General features: G+C 44.0%; 1 protein-coding gene across 2 annotated transcripts in view; it reads right to left on the reverse strand.

The window, feature by feature from the left end:
• Positions 1-739: 739 nt before the first annotated feature.
• The window catches only part of U2af38 (U2 small nuclear riboprotein auxiliary factor 38), a 29,935-nt gene continuing 7,696 nt past the window's right edge, over positions 740-22,978 (reverse strand). Inside the window, exons 7-9 of one of the 2 annotated variants that reach the window (XM_065427271.1) lie at positions 8,478-8,516; positions 4,795-4,890; positions 740-1,105 (exon numbers count right to left, since the gene is read on the reverse strand). In XM_065427271.1, coding sequence (XP_065283343.1) covers positions 964-1,105; positions 4,795-4,890; positions 8,478-8,516 — 277 coding nt within the window. In that variant the 3' untranslated portion in view covers positions 740-963. The remainder of the gene's footprint in view (positions 1,106-4,794; positions 4,891-8,477; positions 8,517-22,978) is intronic. The other variant, XM_065427272.1, reaches the window with a different exon arrangement.

The following is a 22,978-nucleotide window of genomic DNA, read 5'->3' on the forward strand; positions in this document are numbered from 1 at the left end:
CACGGAAACGTAGCCACGTAAAGAAGTTTGCGAGAATTGTTTATATTTCATTGAAGTTACGTTTAAAAATAAGGCACACATGTTCCGATGCTCAATGGACCCTGCTTTTGGCAGCAGAGTCATGGCATGCATAAGTGGCAGTGTAAAGCACCATGTGACTTCTGTTTTATGTAGTGCATCTAACTCTTCTGAAGCAGAGCTTCACCTCACAACATGCATTTCGAACTGGTCACATTGACAGGTGACATAATCAATCATTTGTTGAAATCTCGAAAAATTGAGGCTTTATACTGTATTACTGTACTGAAGTGCTTCATTTAAGAAACTATGCATAATATAAAAAATTCTGCCAGTGCACAATACTGCTGATAGCGAAAACAAATTTGCTTTCCCTGAAGTGGCTGTCAGACTCAATATAGTATTCCTCAGCAACTGCTTTCTTGAGTTATTTAAGTTAACACAGGTTGCTGGGCAGCTAATATTACAACTGAGAATAGGAGGTGGAGTTAAGCACGTCCTGTAATGCATGAAAGAGATAGCAGATGGTCTATATATAGTGTAACAATACAGGTGCCATGGGAAGTGAAACATAGTCGAGGGTGACAAAGGGCTGCTAAGAGTAGAAACTGACAGATGGGGCAACTGAAGCTTGAAGAGGAGAGGCCTCTGTCCTGCAGTAGACTGAATATGTGTAGGCTGATGTCAATTTTGCGAAAGTGCAAACACCAAGGCTAAGAGGTACGACCTTGACAGCATGTTTTATTCAAGCTCTCTCTGCCAGAGGTGGATAGGGGAGGGAAAAAGTACATCAATGTTTACCAGGCTGCTAAGTGAGATGAAGGGAGAGAAATAAAAGGGGGTCAGAAATCAAATGCGGACAGTGAATGAAAAAGCAGGAAAAGGAAATGAACTTGAGAGAAAAGAGGGGCACACAGATGCCCTTTCAGAGAAATGTATGGAGGTTCAGAAGCGACCAGCACGCTCCTCTCGGTCCTTCTTGTCTCGGGATCGGGACCTGCGCTCACGGCTGCGGCTGCGACGCCTGCGTTCACGGCTTCGACTGCGGCGCCGGGGTCCCTTGGGACTTCGTGATCCGGACCGAGACCTGCCCAACACAATCGCTTTCATGAAAAGTGGCCAAACCAACTTTGAAGTTAATGCTACATCCACAATTTTCTGTGGCAATGAAGGAAAGATATACAGGCAGGGCTTCTGCATGGGTTACTGCACCAATTGGTTTATCACCGTAATTTACTATAGCTGAACTTTGTTATAATGAAGTTCCAGCAACCGCTACAATTACTTTGTTGTATGCAACATTCATTATAAAAGCACAATGTTAGAGAAATGCATTCATGACACCATGTGTCAGAATTGCAAGCCACCCATCAAGGGCAATACTGTCGGCCATTCACTTTCGGAGATAAAATCACTTTCACAACATTTCATGCGGCTAGCAACTGACTCATCGGCGTGGACAGGGGACAGAATTTTCCTCGCACTGTGCGACGCGTGCTGTCCGACATGACTGACAAGTCGCTGCACCACAGTTATTTGCTACTTGTTGCTGCGCAGCTGAGCCCAGCAAAACTGACACTGATCAATTGCGCACGAACACCGCCATGGTCACATGTCCAGTCCACAGCATACGTCTGGTCAGATGCCAGGCACTCGCTCCAGACTGGTCGTGGCTGGAGCTCTGCTTCGCACGACACAAGCAATAATATGCAGCGCATGTCGGTCGGTGATATGACTACTTGCAACAGATTTCGGGACTTGGCACCGGAAGTGTCAGTGTCGATGGGTGGATAGCGCTTCTTGCCCAATAAGGTGAAAGTGATTGTATCCAGGGTGTCGAAGTGAAAAAGAAAATTCGCAGTTTGGGTTCAGGCTCAATGCGCTCCATTTTAGTTCTGGTTTGAAGAAATCAAAATTTATAATGGTTTGCGAACCGGTTTGGCTGAATTGGGAGCGCCATGAAAGATGCTTATTTCACAGAGTCCTGAAACAACCTCTTGCCAACAGAACACAACTGGCACAGCCAATTTCAGGAGTGCAAGCGCCCCTGCTGAGGTGGCCGTAGTAACCACCACATACCCATTGTCTATCGTGATTCTAGCACACAAGGCAACTCTTGAGTTGTAACAATCTGCTAGTAGGGTGTGCAAATTGAAGAAGTAGTTATTCAAAGAATCATGCAAACTATTGAGCACCTGTTGTCGGCTTATTACTTGAACTGTTTTGTGCCGAACCAGTAACTGCTGTTATTTATGGCTTGGGTTTCGGTTCAGGCACATTCCAAAAATATCGATTTGGGTTTGGGTTCCACCGAAAATTGTAGTTTGGGTACGGTGTTCAGTTGGTTTGGTTCGACACCCTGATCATATCCACAAAAATGACCGATCGAGAATGCTGCTCCAGAATGCCTGCCTACCAAGAAACATGTTTTGAACTGCAAGTGAGCAAATATTCACTTCGCTATATTCTATATTGCATTGGACCTTGTACTTTCTATTTCATTATAGCCATAGGTTAACCCATTGAAATAAAGCACATTCAACCAAATTCTTAAATTTACTTCGTTGCATCCGATAACTCGTTATATCTGTTTGTTATGCCAAGGTTCAATATACTTGCAATGACTGCGTTTGTCAAAACGTTGATTTAACATTGTGCGGTATATCTTATGCCTCATTACAAGTACTGCAGTAAATAAAATTGCTGTGTTCTTGCTGCCCAGCCTAAACAAAGGCGAATGAGACTGTGGGATTATCTTCAGGATGCTGTCACATGCGTTCTGACTGCGTGTTTCCTTCATTGGCACAGACTGTAAATGTAGAATGTTCCTCATAGCTGCTTAGAAACAAGTCCACGTGTAGTGCTGACAATGCGACTGTGGGTCATGGTGACGGTGCATCCGCATGTGGTCGTGATGGCAACATGACATCAGCGAGAGCAGAAGTTTTCGCATAGAATGTTTAGCTGCGGATTTCAGCTCCAACTCTCACTAATGAACAAGTTGCGCATGGAGAGGAGACAAGAGCGGACGTTTTGAAAGCGCTATCATCCACATCTGTACGACGCATGAATGCACAATGCATCAAAAAGGCTACTAAGGCGCACGAAACTGCTGCAAGGAAGTGAAAAACTACTACATGAAACGTACAGAATATGTGTCCTCACAGGCAAAGCACTACATCCCAAGCGGGCTTTAGGTGTTCAAGGTAAAAAATTTTAATGTTTACAACAAATGAAACTTTGAGCTTCGTTTTCTCAGCTTTCATTTTTTATGCAGTTGCTTCTAGTCATCCCAGTGCCATTTCACAATGAATGAGCACAAAATATCGAAACAATGATGAGTGCAACAAAGCTGTCCATTTTTATCTGCACTTCATAAAAATACTTATAGTGGGGTTTTTGCAAAAGTCATTAATAAGACAATAAATATGCAAAAGAAAGCTAAAATTTCTTTTCTTTTTGCTCATTTTAGCATTTAAAAAATAAACCAATAGTTTTAATGCACAGAATGGGCCTTTGTGAACATGCTCATGTGAAAATCTCGGTGAACTTATGTGTAATTTGGGGATGACCATTAGAGGCTGTCAAGTGTTGTAACTCGAAAACTATAAGAGATAGTACAAAACTGATTTCAGTTATGACAGCATAATAAATCATACCTGCATGCCAAATTTTATCAATTTATCCCCGTAAATAAATAAAAAAGTTTTCATTGCCACGTCCCCTCTTAAGCTACAAAGGAAACCTATATGGGTTTTCTTTATAACTTTGTGCTACATTCAGGTGGATGACAATTTTTTCCTTTTATACAGCCAGTGAGTTTGCAAGAGATAGATACATGAAATGAATCTCCAGGATGATACCAGTTTCAACATATTTCTTAACGTGTAGGACGAAATACATGGGTGTTCCAGTTACTTTTGTGCTTCAATGCATAAGAAACAGCTTTGTTAAAAACATTAAGTGGAACAACAGTGCATTCTTATGGCGAGTTTGATGGTGTAGATCTCCAAACTGGTGCCAACCTGGAAATTCATTCCAAGTGGACACACCTTGCAAACTCAGTGGCTACAATTAGTAAATTGCAATATGCGCTGTAAAAAAGTAAATTCGTGATTTTACTTTCTTTAACTTCTTGAATATGTGTTTCGATTTCTCAAGCAAGTAATGTCTAAGCAAGCAAGTAATTTCTAAGCAAGTATATATAACCAAGGTTCTTGGAGCACTAGCTTTTTTTAAAAACATTATTAGTTTGATGAATCACAGGCAGCCTCACTTTACATTGAAGAAAGAAAAAAGAAAAGCTTCATGCTTTTTGTGTAGACATTCTTTTCTTTTTTTCATGCATTGGCCTTCGTAGCACTGATTGCAATTTGTGTTTTACATGTCGAAAAGGTTTTTGTACATTTTGCAGATATTACAACCTCTTCAATCATAATAATAAAGAAAATAATAACTGGATAGGGCGTAGCACACTGTAACATTATCAGAACACTATTTTGCAGCCAAAAATCTAGAAACATCATGTATATTCAAGTAAAACCCTGTGCTTGTTTGGCATGTAAGTGTAAGCAACGAAACATAGAGACCTTGCAAGTCTGCTTTGATGTTTTTGCCTTATATGCCTCCCCACCCTAAATTTTGCAATGAATAAAAAAATGATTGCTGTTGCTAATTGCTTAGTTGTGCAAAACTCAAAAAAGAAATGCATTCTCTCACTAACGAATCGAGCAACTGATCCATGCTTTCCAGCTGCACACAAAGGACATGGCTCACCTCCTGCGGCGCTTGCGGCCGTACAGTTCCCTACGCAGCTCTCTCGAGATGGGCTTGAGGTGCATGAAGTTGCAAAAGCCACTGCGAGTGCACTCCCTAGATACAACATGGAAAAGAAGGCAGTCCCGGATGAAAATGCACGTCCCCCCCCCAGCCCCAGACACAAGGCCAGGCAATGCTCGACACACCAATAGCTACGCATGCCACTATTGAAGTACTCGGGCCACCACTGTAGAAATGCACTTCGGCAAAATGTAAGTAAGCGTTTAAGCCGAAACACAGGATTCCAGACAGTCTAGTGGGATCCACCTCCAACAAAAGTGGCTTTCTTACAGGCAAAAGAAAGCACTTAATGCTCAAGTAGGGACTGCACAGCTTCAAGCATTTTATAACTTTTCTCTTTGGAAAGGTAAATAAAATTTAGCTAACTGCAGGACGTGGAGCACCATGACTAAATAAGACAATGAGTCAGACATTCAGGATACTGAACATTTCTTACAGTATGCTGTTTCCAGAAACTGTGGTGCCAAGCTCATAAAGTATGTCTGAGAATGGTAGAAGGCCTAGTGTCAATTACATGGTGTTAAGCAGATGTTTCAACATGTAATCCACATTCACTGCAAGCAACAACGTGCGCACTTGATGTGCAGGGCAGGTGACAAAAGCAAACTGTGCATTCCTCGCACAGTGTGCTAGCACACACTTTGCAATGCCACACTGCTGACAGTTTATTTTTATAATTTATTTATTAGTAAAAATACAGATAATTACATGTGCATAGTATACATAAGGAGGCCCCATAGTCAGACTATGGAACCTCCATTTACGAGTGAGTTATGAATCGTGTCCTGTGAATGTGGGCTACGTCAAGGTGGAAGACGCAATAAAAATGTTTGTTTCTACTCCTTTAGGTAGTATATCGAAACTGCATTCAAGCCTCACCTTCTTAGTAACAGGTTGTAAACGTCTTCCTGACTGACACCAATGTTATGTTGTGGAGGTTTTATGGACACATAACCATTGTTTTCTACAACTGAAAGAATTAGGGTGTAATATTACTATATGAGCTTGCAGTGAAATGAAGCTACAGCAAATTTTGTTAAGAAACTTGTGGTTCCTGCTGATGTGGTATTACGTGTACTACCTAATGCAAACATTACGCACAAATGAAGAACCTTCAGCTCAGTCAGGGTGGCAGCCCAAGTATCACTTTGAACATTAGCCTTCCCCCTTAGTTATTAAAATAATTGTCAATAATCACATGCGTCTTTTTACAGTACCTATGCAATTAGCTTACATCAATGTGGAGATAGTAAGACACAGGGATACAATCAACAGTTGCACTTGTGCATTGTGGTAAAATCTCTGGACACTCAAACAGCTACGGTTTTCAGCCATAACAGCGGACAACATTCATAAACAATCTCAAAGCTGCTATATTAGGACAACATAACAGCACTACTCACAAAATTTCTTCTTCAGAAGAAGAAAAATGAGTTAGTTTCAATATGCTGGAGCAGGCTAATGTATATGCACACACTGTTCTTGTTAAAACTGTTACTTCTAAAACAATCTAATATTTGAAGCAATGAGCCAGTCAGCAAAAACCTGAGTGGCATCAATATAATAGATGAAACACCCTTGCAGTTGCTTAGAAAAGCACATTTGGAACAACACAGCATGAAGAGTGTAGCAAAGAAATACAGAGGAAATTGCACACACATGGGCATTTCTAGTGGGTGCTATTAAGTATAGACATGCTGCTCAGACATGTTCACAAATTTTATGGTATAAACATACCCTAAAATTAAAAATTAAATTATAGGGTTTTACATGCCAAAATCACGATCTGATTACGAGGCACGCCACAGTGGGGAGACCCAGACATTTGGACCACCTGGAATTCTTTAAAGTGCACCTCAATCTAAGTACACGGGTGTTTTCAAACTTCGACCCCCTTGAAAATGCAGCCGCCGTGGCCAGGATTCGATCTCGCGGCCTTGTGCTTAGCAGCCCAACACCATAGCCACTAAGCAACCATGGCGGGTATAGTAGAGATAATATCCACTACGTGTATTTGTGTACCACAGTAGACAAAAAAAAAAATGGCAACGATTTTAAGAAGTAAGAGGAAAAGGCAGGCAGTCTTTTTGGTGATGTTTTATGCTCCTTGTTGCGTAGAGTAATATTTGCTCCCTAAGAGCATTGTAAACCTACTAGACAAGCTTATTTACAATGTTAAAGAAAGTGTTGCAGGACCTCTTCTAACAGTTATACCTTGGTGGCTAACTATTAAGGTAAGTTTTGTAAGAAGTCTGGAGCAGTGAACTTGCACTGATTGCTTTAGATATATCACCCTCGTCACAAAAACATTGGACCGCGCTATAAAAGTTTCAATTCAAAACTAAGAAGTGCTTGAGTGTAATGTGCAATGCAGCTGGTGCCTTAAACAAGCAAATCCGGCAACACCACCCCCAAAATAAAGCACTAGGCCTTAGAAGCCCTTCCTTACAAGAATCCCTGTGAAAATGTATCAATTGCTACAGCAAAGCCCGTATGTTGGGTAGCTTTCCTGCTTGTTATGCCTTTATGTTATGTCATGTAATAAAGCATGTTACGAGCCATTATTTGATACTGATTTCATTTTTATACTACATGACGGAAAGCACACTTTGTACTGCTTGCACACTTCAGGAAATAGTAAAACACTTTAAATAACACTTCCGTTTGTTTACAATGTAAGGACACTATGAATTGCATTTCTCTGCAAGCAGACTAAGCACGTCTAAAAAGTTGTTAAGTATATACGGGCACTTCATAACTGCATAATAGCACGGGCGTTGGGCTTCCAGAGCCCACACTGCATTGCCAGGTACCCCTACAGCCAACATTACATAGATTACCTTAAAAATTTTGTCATGTCAAATGGTTTTATGCTGTCAAGAGACACTACTATACATAAAAGACGAAACAAATGTCATTATCGGCTCAACAATGGACGGATGACAGGTAGCGAAATCGCCTTTGCTCTGTGGCTACCCCTGAATAAAGAAATCTTGACCGCAAGGAAATAAAAATGAGAGAGCTGAAAAAGAAGGTCCCAGAGCTGAAAAGCAAAGCCAACAACTTTCATGTTGCAGCTGGAGCTGAAAAACAAAGCTGGATACAGGAGGGGAGGGAATGTATCGGGGGAGAGCTAAAACGTTGACCAACTAAATTTAGAGATGACCTCAAGACGAAGACTGAAATGGAAAAGACGACGTCAGAGATGGTGGTATGTTTTGGTGCTTTCCGCGCCAACTGATGACTGTGCTATACAGTGCAGCAAAGGGGGAAAAAAAAAAAGAAATTAGTCGCATGCGGCACTCGCAAGCTGAAATGAAACTGACGGTTTTCACTAGCAGGCACCTAGAGGGATCCCAGTGCTCTTTCACCTAGGAAAAAGAAAGCTGGAACAAAATGCTGCAGGAAAAAGACAAGCCAGGGCAGCCATAACTTCATTAATTAAAGCCAGCTTTTCTTAGCAACCGCAAGGAGTTTCTGGCAAAACCTAGCAGGCAAAGGTGCAATGCTGCAATTGCTGAGAGTTTTTCTTGGTGACCCCACATGTGAAGAGCTGAAGCTGACCACGGCTACAACTGCCGCAACAACCTGACGCACCCACCCAAGGAAATGCCACTTACTCAGTAGCTGCCGTGGAACGCCAAGTCTTTGCTTTCAAGCTAAAAAGACAGAGCACAGGGTTACTCCTCAGAGCTTTGAAACGGGGCAGCGAGCTTTTTTTAATGGCTTCCATGTTCTCGAATTTATTGTAAATAAAAAATTATCTGCACATCATTCCAGATATGACTTGATTCTAGCAGAAACTTTCACTGCCAATGCACGAGCGGCAAGGAATCTAAACATACGGCTAATAATGCCAGGGAATGTGCGGCTGACTGAAACTAGCATTGTCTGAGAAAAGGGGGGAAACGGTCGTAAATGATGAAAGCTGCTACTGCAGCTGATCAGAAAATGCTACGAGCGATTTTTTAACCCTTCACCTACTATGTTGGCTTCAGAAAAGCATTCTCAAACTACTATCTTTTTGCTATCAGGTTGACAGATGCAACAAACATAAAATTCCTAGAAATTATTCTTTTTAAATGCCTCTCTCATTATAACACACTGTGAAAAGTTTTGGCAACAACCACCTGGCTTTGCTTCAAAACTAGTCGTGTACTTCAACTTTCTTTGAAGCAAGCTTACTTTTAATAAGTGCACACTAGAACACTAAAAAACAGACTTCAGTGCACATGATGTAGTAAACCAATTGCCATATTGGATAGAGCCACTTATGTTGGAAGCCCAAATATTTTTAAAATGACCCAGAATGACACACAGTGACAGTCCATCACACAATCAAACAGCTCTATAACTGAAAACTACTATGGCAGCTCTATCATAGGGATACCACAATAGCCCCAGCAAGGCTCTTCAGGACTGGTCAAGATGCTTATCTCTGTTCCCTGCTCATGAGAGTTATACACCATCTGCTGTAGTGGTTTCTGAAGCACATACTGAACCGATTCAGTAAAGCAGTCAATGTCATGTGTAAAGAGCTCTAATCTGCTCTTCTTTTCAAAGATATTACTGCCTGCAACAAGTGATGTTTAGTTGGCTACTTCGTCTCCTCCAGGACACTCAAACCATATTGGTGAAGTATGCTCAATCCTGAATACATCGGTCAGGTGAAGCAATTGCCAGCATGCTCATGAGGCTATTCCCAATTGTCATACAACATCAATCAAATTGTACTCTAATACCTGCTCAGACTGTGAAGAAAGTCCTCACAGTCTATATTTCAGACCATTTTTGTACAAAATTTACAGTATGGGAAGCAGCTAACAACGATGTGATTTCCCCCTGTCTCAGAATTAATTCCTAGCACAAGTTTTATTGCTTTCGGAACCATCTACAAATGAGCATAATTCTTCACAATGACACTTGTGTTCAGTAGCAGTCACAAAAAAAAAGTGGAGAAATACTAAGGTTTAAGGTAGGTAAGGGGTTAGGGTGTGCACGCAGGAAATAACCGAAAAGGGTTGCCTTAGCCAGGCATGCTACAGAAAATGGCATGAAAGTTCATTGATAGACCCTACTATCAGCGAACGATGCGTGAAAGAAACCTGACAGAAGACCAATCCACCAATTCCCCAATCCTGCTATTTGCATTACATCTCAGCTCGACCAGTGGCATCACATCTATACGTCAACATGCCACGTATCAGGAAACACAAAAATCCTTTGAATAAAACCTTTGAAAGCATGAGACCACCAGGACATATCAAGCAGGATAACAATACAAAATGATGTATGGATAGGAACAGCTGCAGTTATCGCTAATATGAAGGTGTGTAAGAGTCACAGGTTCAGTTGTTACACTACTCATATTGTGTTTTGAGCTTGAATGAATACTTCTCTGTCGATTGGAAGTGGACGATTCACAAGCCTGACAGCAACAGAAGGTAGCTGGACTTCTTGAAAAACAGAAAAACACTTGGCAAATTATAGACCACACTTTCAGCTCACATTCTAAAGACAAGCTGGTTTTGTGGCAATTTTTCTAGTGCTTGGTATTTTATGAGAATAAAACATGTTATGTTAGTGTAAAGACCAAGCTAAAGAAAGCAAAGCTAGAACCGTTTCCTCAACTGGAAATAAACCTCAGAATTTGTGAGGATGTCTTGGACTGCACATCAGAGATGAACAAACTGGAGACTCCTCAATGAAACACTTAAACCTCACAGATTTTTATCTCCGCTGCACAAGGTGAACGACACATGGCAACATATGCCATGTATCATGCTATGTAACACTGCATTTAAAAGTAAGAAGTTCCATGCATTAGAAACGCATGATCACAAAGTATTTTTGTGCTGTCCTGTGCAATACATATGCTAGGACTGTGGCTACTTACCTGAAAAACACTCAACTGCTAATCCCCAAAGGCATTTATCTTATGTTAATGAATTCTCATAGAAACAACTGCAGCCACTAATTAGTTAATGACCAAGGCTGGCAATGACAAGAAAGCAATGAGGCCAAGTTGGGCAGCTAGGTAGATTAGGTGTCACTGAAATTCGGTGTACTAATTTGCAGGGCTGAGCACACGTCTTGTAGCAAAAGCTGTAAAAACCTGAGTAAAGGAGTCTGAAATGTGCTTACCCGTAAATTTTGAATCAGTATCTCTCATAAAACGTTCTTTATCAATGCTGAATGTGCCGCTTTCTTCAGCTGCACAAGGACACAGCTGGGCAATGAATATACAGGGTGTTTCAGCTAACTTTAGCCAGAGTTTAAAAATATGCTGATGCACTCTAAGATGATGTTACCAAATGGATGTTGCTCACTTTTGTATGTAGTGTTACACTATCTTTTGTATTTTGCTTGAATAGATAATTAATCAAGATTAATTAACCAACTTCTCAAGCAACAAAGTTAGGCGAAAAATTCCAAACGTCCGATTAGACAATTTCCAACTTTCTATCTATTCGGTATTAGTGTTCTTCAGCTTACTGTGGATGCCCGCGACATACCGTATTTACTCGCATAATGATCACACTTTTTTGTCAAAAAATAATTGACGCAAATTCAAGGGTGAGATCATTACGCGGGTTAAATTTCCCGCGAAAATATTTTTTTCCATCCCGCGTTTGCTGCGGGACGACAACAGGTCTACAAGCAGGCGGTTGCTGCTGTAACAGTGCGGGACAACAAAACAAATATGGCGGCCGGCGAAGCAAGCCGAACGTGATTTTTGTCGGCGTGAGTACATTACGCGCATTGAAATAATTTATTCCGTATCAGTAATGAATAATACCGTTAATATCGGCAAGTTTGTGAAAATACCGTAGCCATGTTCACTTTGAGGGGACAGAAACAGAGATGGGCACGTGTAGCTGCCAGTGACATTGAAACACATGGCCGGCATGTTGCAAAAAACTGCGGCATCTGTATTCACTACTATCCTAATACGGCATATTTCCACTAAGGGTGCGCGAATATCTTAGCTGTGTTACAAGCGTCAGCATATGAATAGGGTCCACTTCTAGCGTATTAGTGTAAACGTGGCCACTATAGTTGCCACTTGCGATTTGTTGCGTGCTCACGAGTGCAGACAAGAAGAAACGAAAGCTGAATTTTTTGTTGTTGTTGGCCTAAACCATTATGAAGCCTACAAGTAATAAAATCAAGGAAAGTTTGGTTGTAGCTTTTTTTTTTTTCATGGGAGTGCGGAAAACGATGAAAGGAATTAAATTGGGCATCTGCGTAAGAATGTTTGGTGCGTGCAGACCACTTGGTATGTCTTCAAGAGTCGTTCGCGTAGCATTTGACAGCATTCGACAGATGGTAAATGCGATCATCATTAGCTAGACTTTGCACACGACATATTGTTGCAACAAGTTCGGGGTGCGATCATTATACGAGAAAGGAAAAAAATGTTTATTTTGACGAGAAAATTCAGGGATGCGATCATTACGCGAGTACGATCATTATGCGAGTAAATACGATACCAAAAGATATGTGACATACCCGCTTGCGTGCCATGATTTCAGTGCTCCCAAACTGTCCGCGTACAAACGAACATAGCATCTAGCAGGGCATGCCGCCGCTTAAAAGGCAACAGGGCAGTGACGAAGGCGTTGACTGTGCGATTTACGCCAGCCGAGTGCTTGCCTCGTGGCGGTGCATGACAGCAATAAGCAGACATAGCAGACGCACATCCGGCTAAATGCTATGTTCGTTTGCGTGCGGAACGCTTGGGAGCAGTGGAATCACGACGTGCAAGCGGGTATGTCACATGGTCTTTTTGTATTTCGCAGACATCTGCAGTAAGCTGAAAAACAGAAACTGTTTATTTGGACGTTTTGCAAACCGATCTGTAACTTTCTAATTGGAATTTTTTTCATAGCTTCGATGCTTGTGAAGTTGGTCAACTAATCTTGACTAATTATCCAATTCAGCAAAATACAACATACAGTGTGACCACTACATACAAAAGTGAGCAACATGCATTTGTTTGCGTGGTCTTACAGTGCATTGGCATATTTTTGAACTCTGGCTAAAGTTAAGTGAAACACCCTGTATACGCTCAAGACAATCTTCCGACACAGCCCCGATCCTAGACAATACACTACTAGCCAATACAGCCTTTGCCAGAGTCATTAAATGTGACCTTGGTTATGTTTTCTGTGCAAAGCAGCTATACACAAAAAGAAAGTATACACAATGCAACACGAACAGCCACTGCGCTTCACACATGCTGACGTACAAGATGACACAGCAGACTACATTCAACCAGCCTCAAGTTCTGTCCCCAGAGGCTACCAGCTTGCAATAAAAAGCATACAATAAAAGCTACAGCTGAAAATTTGCAGTGATTCATCTGTCACTTCACTGCTAGGCACAATGAAGACAAGGGGCTTGGGACGACAGCTTTATATGGAAAACAGACAAGGCATAACTGCAGAAAACAGGGCCAAACCAGCCTATTCTATCAGCTTGACCGTGTCAGCCACCTAAGCATGTGCAGTGAAACCTACCTATAACAAAGTTTATAACAATATGTTTGGAATGCGTATTGCAACCTCTGAAACCTGCCTGCTTTCAATTCCTGCCAGAAACTGGCTGCCTCAGCAAGTGATGAGCCCTCCTTGTCTTTGGCTTGACACTGAGCTACAGTCAGTGGCAGGCTAAGAATGTAGCGGCAAGCAACCCTCAAAAGGGAACATGTGCCAGTAAATCTGTTGTCCAGGTTTTCTGCTCCTTCCTTATAGTACATGCATACATCTCCCCGTCTTCACTGTCTTGGGTGCTTCCTTGTAGCACGGAACAAGTTCTAGCTCTGCTGCAGAGCTTATTTTGTGTCAGAAGTGAGTAGCAAATCTATGAAGGGAATGGATCAACCGGTCGATCCAGCACTTCCTGGTAAATCTTGGCAGTGGTGCTTGCACCCACACAAAGCTAATGGGGTGGAAGGAAGAGTTGTCAGCGAGGAAGTAGTTGCACCCGAGGTAAATGTAATCCTTCTTCTTACTCCCTTTTCAAACATATAACAAATGAACAGTACAAGCAACCTGTTTGTCCTCTCTTATTTGACCCTAAACTTGGCGATTCAGTGGTGGAACAGCCAGTTCACCTTTCGGCGCTGGTCCTGGTGCAGGCAAAAAGCTGGTTTGGTGCAGTAGCGAGGACTTTTGGCACACAGTCCAATGCACGTGTGCTTACCAAATACCGTGGAAATATTCATTGATAGAGTCAATATGTTGTGGAGATGGGTTTGTGCGAGGCTTACCCTACAAGCGTGGTCAGGAAAGGACTCGACGCTACTCCACATCGCAATGCACAAAGGGTGCTACTGCCGGGTTCGTTGATATGGTGCAGAGAAAGCACCACAGACAGATCATCAACAAATGCGTGTTTATTATTTAGGATGCAAAACAGTGCGAAAGTCATGGCTTGTGGGCAAAGGCTCACCACAAGACTGATTGAGTGCACGCGCCTACACTGAACATGACATCATGCAATATACTCATGTCATGCTATGCACATTAGGGAATTTTCAAAAAGCGGCCGCAAAATATAGAGTCAGCGCCACTGCACACTGGGTGAGATGCAAATAGTTTTGTGTGTGCGTCAGCGACGCTATTTCACTGAAATAGAACAGCAACACAAACTCGATGCAAAAGCATTGCACCAACGTACATGGTGGCACCCATCGAAGTGGCGGCTCTCACCATGTACCACATTTGCTAATGCCATTCTTAAAGGGACACTAAGCGCAAATACTAAGTCGATGTGGACTGTTTAAATACCATCCCAGAAACCTTGCAACGCTTGTTTCGTGCCAATAAAAGACTTAGTTTATGAGAAAATTGCATCTGAAGCGTCCGAATACCTTTTTTGAAATTCAAGTCTCCTGCCACCCAAACGGGGGAGTGGTGACGTTGCATACGCCATCAGCACCCTTTGCTGCCGTCGGTGAGTAAAACAGCGCCCAACAGGCGGCGGTACCAAGCCAAGACGGAGCGGTGGATTCGCCGCTGCAGCTGCTTTTTGGTCAAGCGGCGCAGACCCTTCGGGCATCCCGCAACATCACATGGAAGTTGAATTCTCTGCTACTTCAAATTTGTGCGAGTTTCGCAAGCCAGAAAAACCAGCACAACGCAGCGCTACACGGTTACGAAACTACTGAAACGCGAAAGCGTGGGCGGTGCGGAGTCGAGTAAAAACGAAACCTCCCGACAGCCCACGTCATTATCAAGGGTAATTTCAATGAGTTCTTTCTAAAAATGAAATAGAACTGGACAAGTAGCATATTATTTCGTATTATAATATAATACAAGGATGTTTTGTGCAATGAGTGGTTGAGTACTAGTGACAGAATTCAACTGAGTGCTTTCATCATTAGGTAAGCACATGAATGTCCCGGGAGTGTCTCTAATGTCCTGTATTTACTTCAATTCCTCGACTATTAAGGCTCTGTTCACAATAATATTGATGTCTTAGAGATTCTCGAGCACTAATATATCACTTTAGCTTGACTTAATATTTGCCTTTAGTGCCCTTTAATTATGCACCATGGACGATTATGATCTCAGTGGCTCTTTTGCAAAGCTCCGCTATCACCCATTAACATTGAGAAAGTTTACTGTTAATCCTAGAATATGACATCCTCCTTCGGCAAACTCCGCGGTGCCACACAGGTACGATGAAGACCGAAATAAAGTGCCAGCAAGATGGTACAGCGGCACTACATTGTACATCCGTCAGAAAAATGCACGAATGACTAACCAGACAACTCTGATGAGCCCATAGTTTCTCAATATAGAGTGAAAAACTCCTTGGACGGATACCGGTCTGCTTCCTTATATATTGATGATAGCATGCTGCTGGCTTTGCTAGCTGCGAAGCATCGATGAAAGGAGGGTTTCGCTTTTATGCATGCTTTGGTGCAGGCTCAGTGAAATTTTCCACTAAACTGTCGTTTTGGTCCAGGATGGCCCAAAGGTTTGCTCGGCGTAGTTTGGCGCAACTGGCGCAGCTGTTCCACCACTGAGTGATTTGGTCTCCTTGTAAATGTGGTACATGACCTGGTGTGCCCACTGCTGCTGAACAGCTACAGCTCCTCCTCTTTGTGCTGACGGTATTTGCAACGGAACTATTTCTCGAAGTGTTGAGGGATAAATGGCGTGTGCTGCACACTTGCCTGAAAGGAGCCTCTCCTGCATTCTTGACTTGCCACTGACTATAATAATAGCAATAATAATAACAAGTTCTGGGGTTTTATGCGACAGAAGCACAATGTTATTACAAGGCACCCAGTAATGGGAGACTCCAGATTAATTTTGACCACTTAGGGTTCTTTAATGTGTGCTTAAATCTAAGTACACAAGCATTTTCGCATTTCACCTCTATTGAAATGTAGTCACCATGGCCGCAATGGCATTTGTGATCTCGATCTAACCAGGGGAATGCCAGAGACTGGCTCCAGTTCTCATACGGCTTATATGCATAGGTGCACTTTCACTGATACATAAGCTCAACAAATGGGCCGCACCAACCTTGTGGCTGAGGGCTGAAGATGGCTGTGGCTTACATTACATACCGACTTTCAAAGTGACAACTGTTGAGGGTTCTTCCCATGACTTGAAATTATGTTGTCAGCAGTTGTCATCAATACTGCTGAATGCTTGAGAAAGAAAATCCAAAGAACCTGAGTTTTCTCAGGATTCAACACAAGGTGCAGTAATGAAGTGGCCATGCTGCACTTTTAAAAATCATACACTGTTTAAGGTGCAATTTGCCACACATTAAATCATTATCAATCATGCCTTCTTTCCCGATGCTGCATGCATGCTACTTTGCTGTCAGGAATGCAAACAAATGATGAGAGGCGCAAGGTGTTTGTTCCTGACCAGAAAATAGTAAATATTGATTGTCAAAAGGAAAGAAAGGTGCACATTACTGATACTGATTTTTCTGTGACAAAATTGCACCTCGAAGAGAGTAGAGTCTTTAAGAGTGTAACACAGAACTGTGCCAGCTGCTTCGATGCCCCACAAAATGAACTGCATGTGTTGAGCAGAGCCGTGTTCACGAGTCTTGCACTATGCCTGTTAGAGGGCTGCAGTTGCGATGTCACATCATGCCATTTGCCCTAGTACAATATGCAGTGTCCCTTGTTTCATGTGTGACATTGTTTTATGAAAGCTACCTGCGTCTACCTTCAACCAAGCATGTGCAGTGATTAACTCTTCCATTGCCATGCATATTCAAATTGATCACCAGTGATCTATGATTTTAAGTGCCGATTTCAGCATGTTCAAGCTGTCTTAAAAAAAATTCACAAACATTTACAATACTCCCTAATGCGAAATTTGAGCGCAGCTGTATAGGTGTTTTCATTTCGCAACATATTGGTTGGTGCGGACAATCTGTCTCATGCGCCACGTTGTAAATGGATCAACGTGTGGCGTGACTGCCTCGCTAATTGGGAGATCGCGAGAGGTGGCGCGTGGGTGAGGTTAACAGCAGCTGCTGCAGACAGACATCTGCTCATGCAGCACTTTGTTTCCACACAGACGGCGTGCGCTACTCTGGTGCATCTCGTAGCCATTGTTGCTGCAAATACCCTTCTTGCGTGGCACTACACTTTTCTTCTCCCACTATTGCCATGCCCTCCTCCGCTTCCCTCCTCACTATTTGCTGTCGGCATCTTTCATTTCCTGCTGCGTTCTGCGTTCACTTTCATTCTTTGCTGTGCTGGTGACGCTGATGCTTGCGGCAGGAACAAGCGCCTAAGAGCTGCGCTCTGATACATATCACTACCCAGCTGGTAGTCCAGGAAAAGGGCTTTCAGAATCAGTTTTAATTTTGTTTCTGTGGCAGAATTGTGATTTTAGGCGCAACTTGTGGTAAACTGAAGCGTGTGCAGTGTGGCGACAGTTTGCATGGCCTTTGCCTTCATTGTATTCGAAAGAAAGCACACCGCTCATGATTACGGCACATCAACACAGAAACTTTGTGATCAGAGCTCCAGCAGTAAGTCAAAAGACCAACATTACGTTGCTGGATTCACAATCTTGCAGTGCTGCATAGTGATGACTGGAAGAAGAAATCGGCGGCTGTCCGCTGGTAAGCTTAAGTTCCAACCCTGAGCAGCTTTATTCCTCTGAAGCGCATTCAAAAACGTCTTCCACTTGGCCTATATAAGGAACTGGGCATCTTCACAATTTTTAAAACCTTTTTGCAATTGTATCGAAATAAATGAGTGCTAGTCTTTTTAATAGAAAAGTGTTCTTGGAACATTACAGTAAAGGTTTCACAAAGTTTTGTCTATTATCTGTTAAAGCTTTCTGCCTTGCAACTTAGGTCTTTAGAAACACCAATTATATTTTGACAAATAATTAATGCAAACTTTATGCTAAAGCATGGTATGTGGCAACAATATTGTTTTTGTTGTAAAATATGGTAGCAAACCGCCGCGTCATGTGCGCGCTGTCAATGCGCAGGCGCCAAGTTCTTTTTCTATGTTGCTCCTCCTTTTCCCTTTCCCCTTTTGCTTTATATATACGTGCATTAAACACCTGTGCGTTGTTCTCGGCTAACCACTGGGTCGTCAACGTCTCCTTTCTTACATGACGGCAGCTACGCTGCCGCTGCTATGTTACAGTGGCGACGAGCCAGGAAGACACCCACGCAGTCAAGGTAGAACCCGACGCTAAGTACCCGCAGACAGCCGTACCGCTGACCACGATGGCCTCCCACATGCTTCCGAACTTCGACGACGTCGCAGATAAGTGGAAGCCTTACCTCATCAAAGTGGAAGCGTATTTTGAAGCTAATGCCATTTCGGATTCTACTAAGAAGAGGGCACTTCTAGTGGCTGCACTTAGCACGTCGACGATCCAAATCCTAATGGGAAGGATAGCACCGGCAAAGCCCAATGCCCTATGCTATGACGAAGTAGTCAGGGTGTTAAATGACCACTATGACCCAAAACGCAACGAAATCGCTGAAAGTTTCCAGTTTTTCAACCGCTGTCAGCAGGAGAATGAATCCATTCATGATTTTTTCGTTGCAATTCGGCGCATAGCAGACAATTGTAATTTTGGCGACTCGCTGAGCAGGCTACTTCGTGACAGAATTGTCTGTGGCATGCGTTCAAAGGCCGTGCAAAAGCAACTTCTGTCAAAGAAGGAATTAACGCTGGAGGAAGCAGAGTCGATAGCAATAGCCGCTGAAACTGCCGAAAAAGACGCCAGGACAATGTCCGTAGACGTACCGCCTGTGCTTAAAGTGGAAGCGCATCGCAAGCTACAATCGAGATCAAGCACGGAAAGCGCAGGGCGACTGGAGTGCGGAAGGTGTGGCAGTTTTAGACACGACAGCAACAGCTGTCGATGGGCTAAAGCCCTATGTTACTCTTGTGGTCAGAGGGGTCACTTGGCAAAAATGTGTCGCAGCCGCAATGGTAACGGTGTTCCCAGCAATCGGAGAGTCCATCACGCGAAAGCCTTGGCGGTGGAAGAGGCCGTTTCAGAAGAGGACAACAGCGATAGTGCGCATATCTGGACGTTGGCGTCAGCACGAAAGAATGCTCTTCAGCCACCAATTAGGCGTACGTTTAGTTGGGGAGGCGTGGATTTATCCATGGAAGTAGATACTGGTTCCCCGGTGTGCGTAATATCGCGACAGCTTTTTGATAAACATCACAAATGCTGGCCAAGCTTGAAACCTTCACACGTGAAGCTATCCTGCTACAATGAAAGATTACCGGTGGTGGGCGAGCTTCAACTTTGTGTGAAATACCGCGATATTTCCGTTAACTGTGCCCTTGTAGTGCTAGACTGCCCCGGACCAAGCCTGTGCGGCCGAGATCTGCTAATGCTCCTGGAACAAGCGGGCGTTCCGGTACTACAAGTGACGGGTGAAGGCGAGGCCACGGCGGATCAAGTGGACTGTCACAGGATCCATGCCATCTGCGACACATACCAGGACGTTTTCTCAGAAACCTTGGGGTTGATCAAGGGACCACCAGCCAGCCTCCTGCTGAAGGGCGACGCTGTTCCCAAATTCTGTAAGGCGAGACCTATTCCATATGCTCTACGTGACAAGGTATCGCAAGAACTTGACCGGTTAGTGTCGCTGGGTGTAATATCGCCAGTCAAGCATTCGAATTGGGCAACGCCCATTGTATCCGTTCTGAAGAAAGATGGGTCGGTCAGAATTTGCGGTGATTTTAAAGCTACTCTAAATCCTGCTTGCGCCACGGAGCAGTACCCACTTCCGGTAATTCAAGATATCTTTGCGTCATTAGGAGGAGGCCAGTTGTTCAGTACGCTCGACTTGCGGGATGCTTATAACCAGGTGCTTTTGGACGAGGACTCTCGGAAGCTTTGCGTTATCAACACTCACAAAGGCCTGTTTTGTTACAATAGGCTACCGTTCGGCATTTCCTCGGCTCCCGCAATTTTCCAAAGAAAACTTGATACCATACTATCTGGGTTACCTGGCGTTCAGGCTTACTTGGATGACGTTCTAGTCGCGGAAAGGGTTGAAGACTGCGGAGCTCGATTGCAAATGGTGTTAGAACGGTTCAGAGAACACGGTGTGAAGCTCAGATACGATAAGTGTAAATTTAGCCAGCCATCTGTCTCTTATCTTGGGCATCGTATTGATCGTACCGGCCTTCACCCAACTGAGAAAAATGTAGATGCTATCATGAATGCCCCTAGTCCCCAAAACCTAAGTGAGCTGCGTTCGTTCCTTGGTATGATCTCGTTCTATTCAAAGTTTTTGCCGAATATGTCCGATACACTGTTCCCATTGTACCAGTTGCTAGAAAAAAACGCACGCTGGCAGTGGAAGTTATCACAGGAATCTGCATTTCGGAAGGCAAAGCAGCATCTTAAGGACGCCGAGGTACTTGTGCATTTTGATCCATCGAGGAAACTGAAGTTGGAATGTGACGCATCCGCTCGTGGTATAGGCGCTGTTCTTTTTCACACAATTGGAAGCACCAACAGACCAGTCGGGTTCCGTTCCCGAACCCTGACAAAAGCCGAAAGAAATTATTCTTAATTAGAACGTGAAGCACTGGCACTTGTTTTTGGGGTGACTAAGTTCCGGGATTACCTTTTAGGTCGAGAGTTCATTCTCGTTAGCGACCACCAGCCACTTCTAGGACTGCTGAGGCCCGACCGCCAGACGCCTGCCATGGCTGCAGCTCGCATCCAACGCTGGGCCCTCTACCTGGGAGGCTACCGTTACAAGCTCGAATATGCTCCGGGAAGGCTGCTACTGAATGCGGATGCACTGAGCAGACTGCCTCTGCAGGGCTCCGATCTCGTCACGGAACCTGACCATGAAGAGTACGTATTTTGTTTGAAAAGTCTGGATGAAGGGATAGTCACAACACGTGAGCTGAAGGAGCTGACCGCCAATGACTCAACCTTAGCTCGCGTAAAGCAAAACGTGTTACACGGGTGGCCGAAAGGCGCAGAACGACTTGACCCTTCCTTGGCTCCCTTTGCTGATCGCAAGTTAGAGCTATCTCTGGCACACGATCTCGTCTATTGGGGACACCGTGTCGTCATACCTGTCGCAGCGCGTAAGCGCTTGCTACAATTATTGCATGAAACGCATCAGGGGTCCTCGGCAATGAAAACAGTTGCGCGGTCCTTGTTTTGGTGGCCAGGAATAGACCGCGAAGTAGAGCGCACGGCAGCTCAATGCGAGAACTGCATTGCCAATTTGCCTATGCCACCAGCGGCCCCGCCGTTAAGTTGGCCTCAAACGCAGGAGAGATGGTCGCGGGTTCACGTCGACTTTGCAGGACCAATAGAAGGTAAAATGGTTCTCGTGGTAGTATATTCCCACACTAAGTGGATAGAAGCAGTGCCGCTGAACCAGGCTACTTCGACAACCACCATTGACTGCCTACGGGATATATTTAGCCATTTCGGGGTACCAAGAACCCTCGTATCCGACAATGGAACTCAGTTCACCAGCCAGGAATTTGCAACGTTTGCTGACAGGAACAACGTTACACACCTAAGAACCGCACCCTATCACCCGCAATCAAACGGAGTGGCGGAGAGGGCAGTACGGACAATCAAGGATGGTCTCCGGAAGATGCGACGCGGAAAGCTGGAGCATAACCTTACACGTTTTTTGCTTAATTACAGAAGGACTCCCCAGAAAACCGGAAAGTCGCCATTGGAAATGCTGCTGGGGTACCAGATACGATCGCGCCTGGACACCTGCTTCCCTGCGGCGACTGTGTCTAATTCTAAAAAGGAAAACGACGAGTGGTTGCCTCCAACGGACTGTAGTGTACATGTCCGCAACTACGGGTCAAATGGTAAATGGATACCAGGACGGGTAACAGAGACATCGGGAGGACGGATGATCACAGTGGAGACTCCTCAAGCAATCGTGCGGCGTCACATCGACCAAGTGCGCACCCGCACTGAATCGTCTCCAGATGAACCACCAGGAACCGACCCAGGCTTGATCAGCAGAGACCGTACTCAGAGCGCACCGCCACTCTGCCAAGAGCCATCCGCGAGCCCCGAAGACGCGGGAGAATCTTCACCCCAAGAAGCGTTTCGAGACCTGGACCACCAGATACCTGTTCCACCACTCGTGGCATCCGGGGCAGACCAAGTACCCATGCAACCTGTTCGACGCTCCACAAGATCCCGCAAACCAGTGCAGCGTTTTTAAGAGGGAAGAAATGTTGTAAAATATGGTAGCAAACCGCCGCGTCATGTGCGCGCTGTCAATGCGCAGGCGCCAAGTTCTTTTTCTATGTTAGCTCCTCCTTTTCCCTTTCCCCTTTTGCTTTATATATACGTGCATTAAACACCTGTGCGTTGTTCTCGGCTAACCACTGGGTCGTCAACGTCTCCTTTCTTACATGACGGCAGCTACGCTGCCGCTGCTATGTTACAGTTTTTCTAAAAAATAGTAATCCACGAAAGAGTTAAACGAAAGCAAGGAAGTGCAAGGTGCAGTGAGCTATCTCTATTTTTGGCAGCACTAGATGTTTCTGCAAGTTTATTTGCTAAGATGAGATTACAGTACCAACTTTAAAATTTTCACGACACCTCTTAACTGCAGCCAAAAGTATAGC

This window comes from Dermacentor albipictus, chromosome 4, assembly GCF_038994185.2.
Source record: "Dermacentor albipictus isolate Rhodes 1998 colony chromosome 4, USDA_Dalb.pri_finalv2, whole genome shotgun sequence".
Lineage (NCBI taxonomy): Eukaryota > Metazoa > Arthropoda > Arachnida > Ixodida > Ixodidae > Dermacentor > Dermacentor albipictus.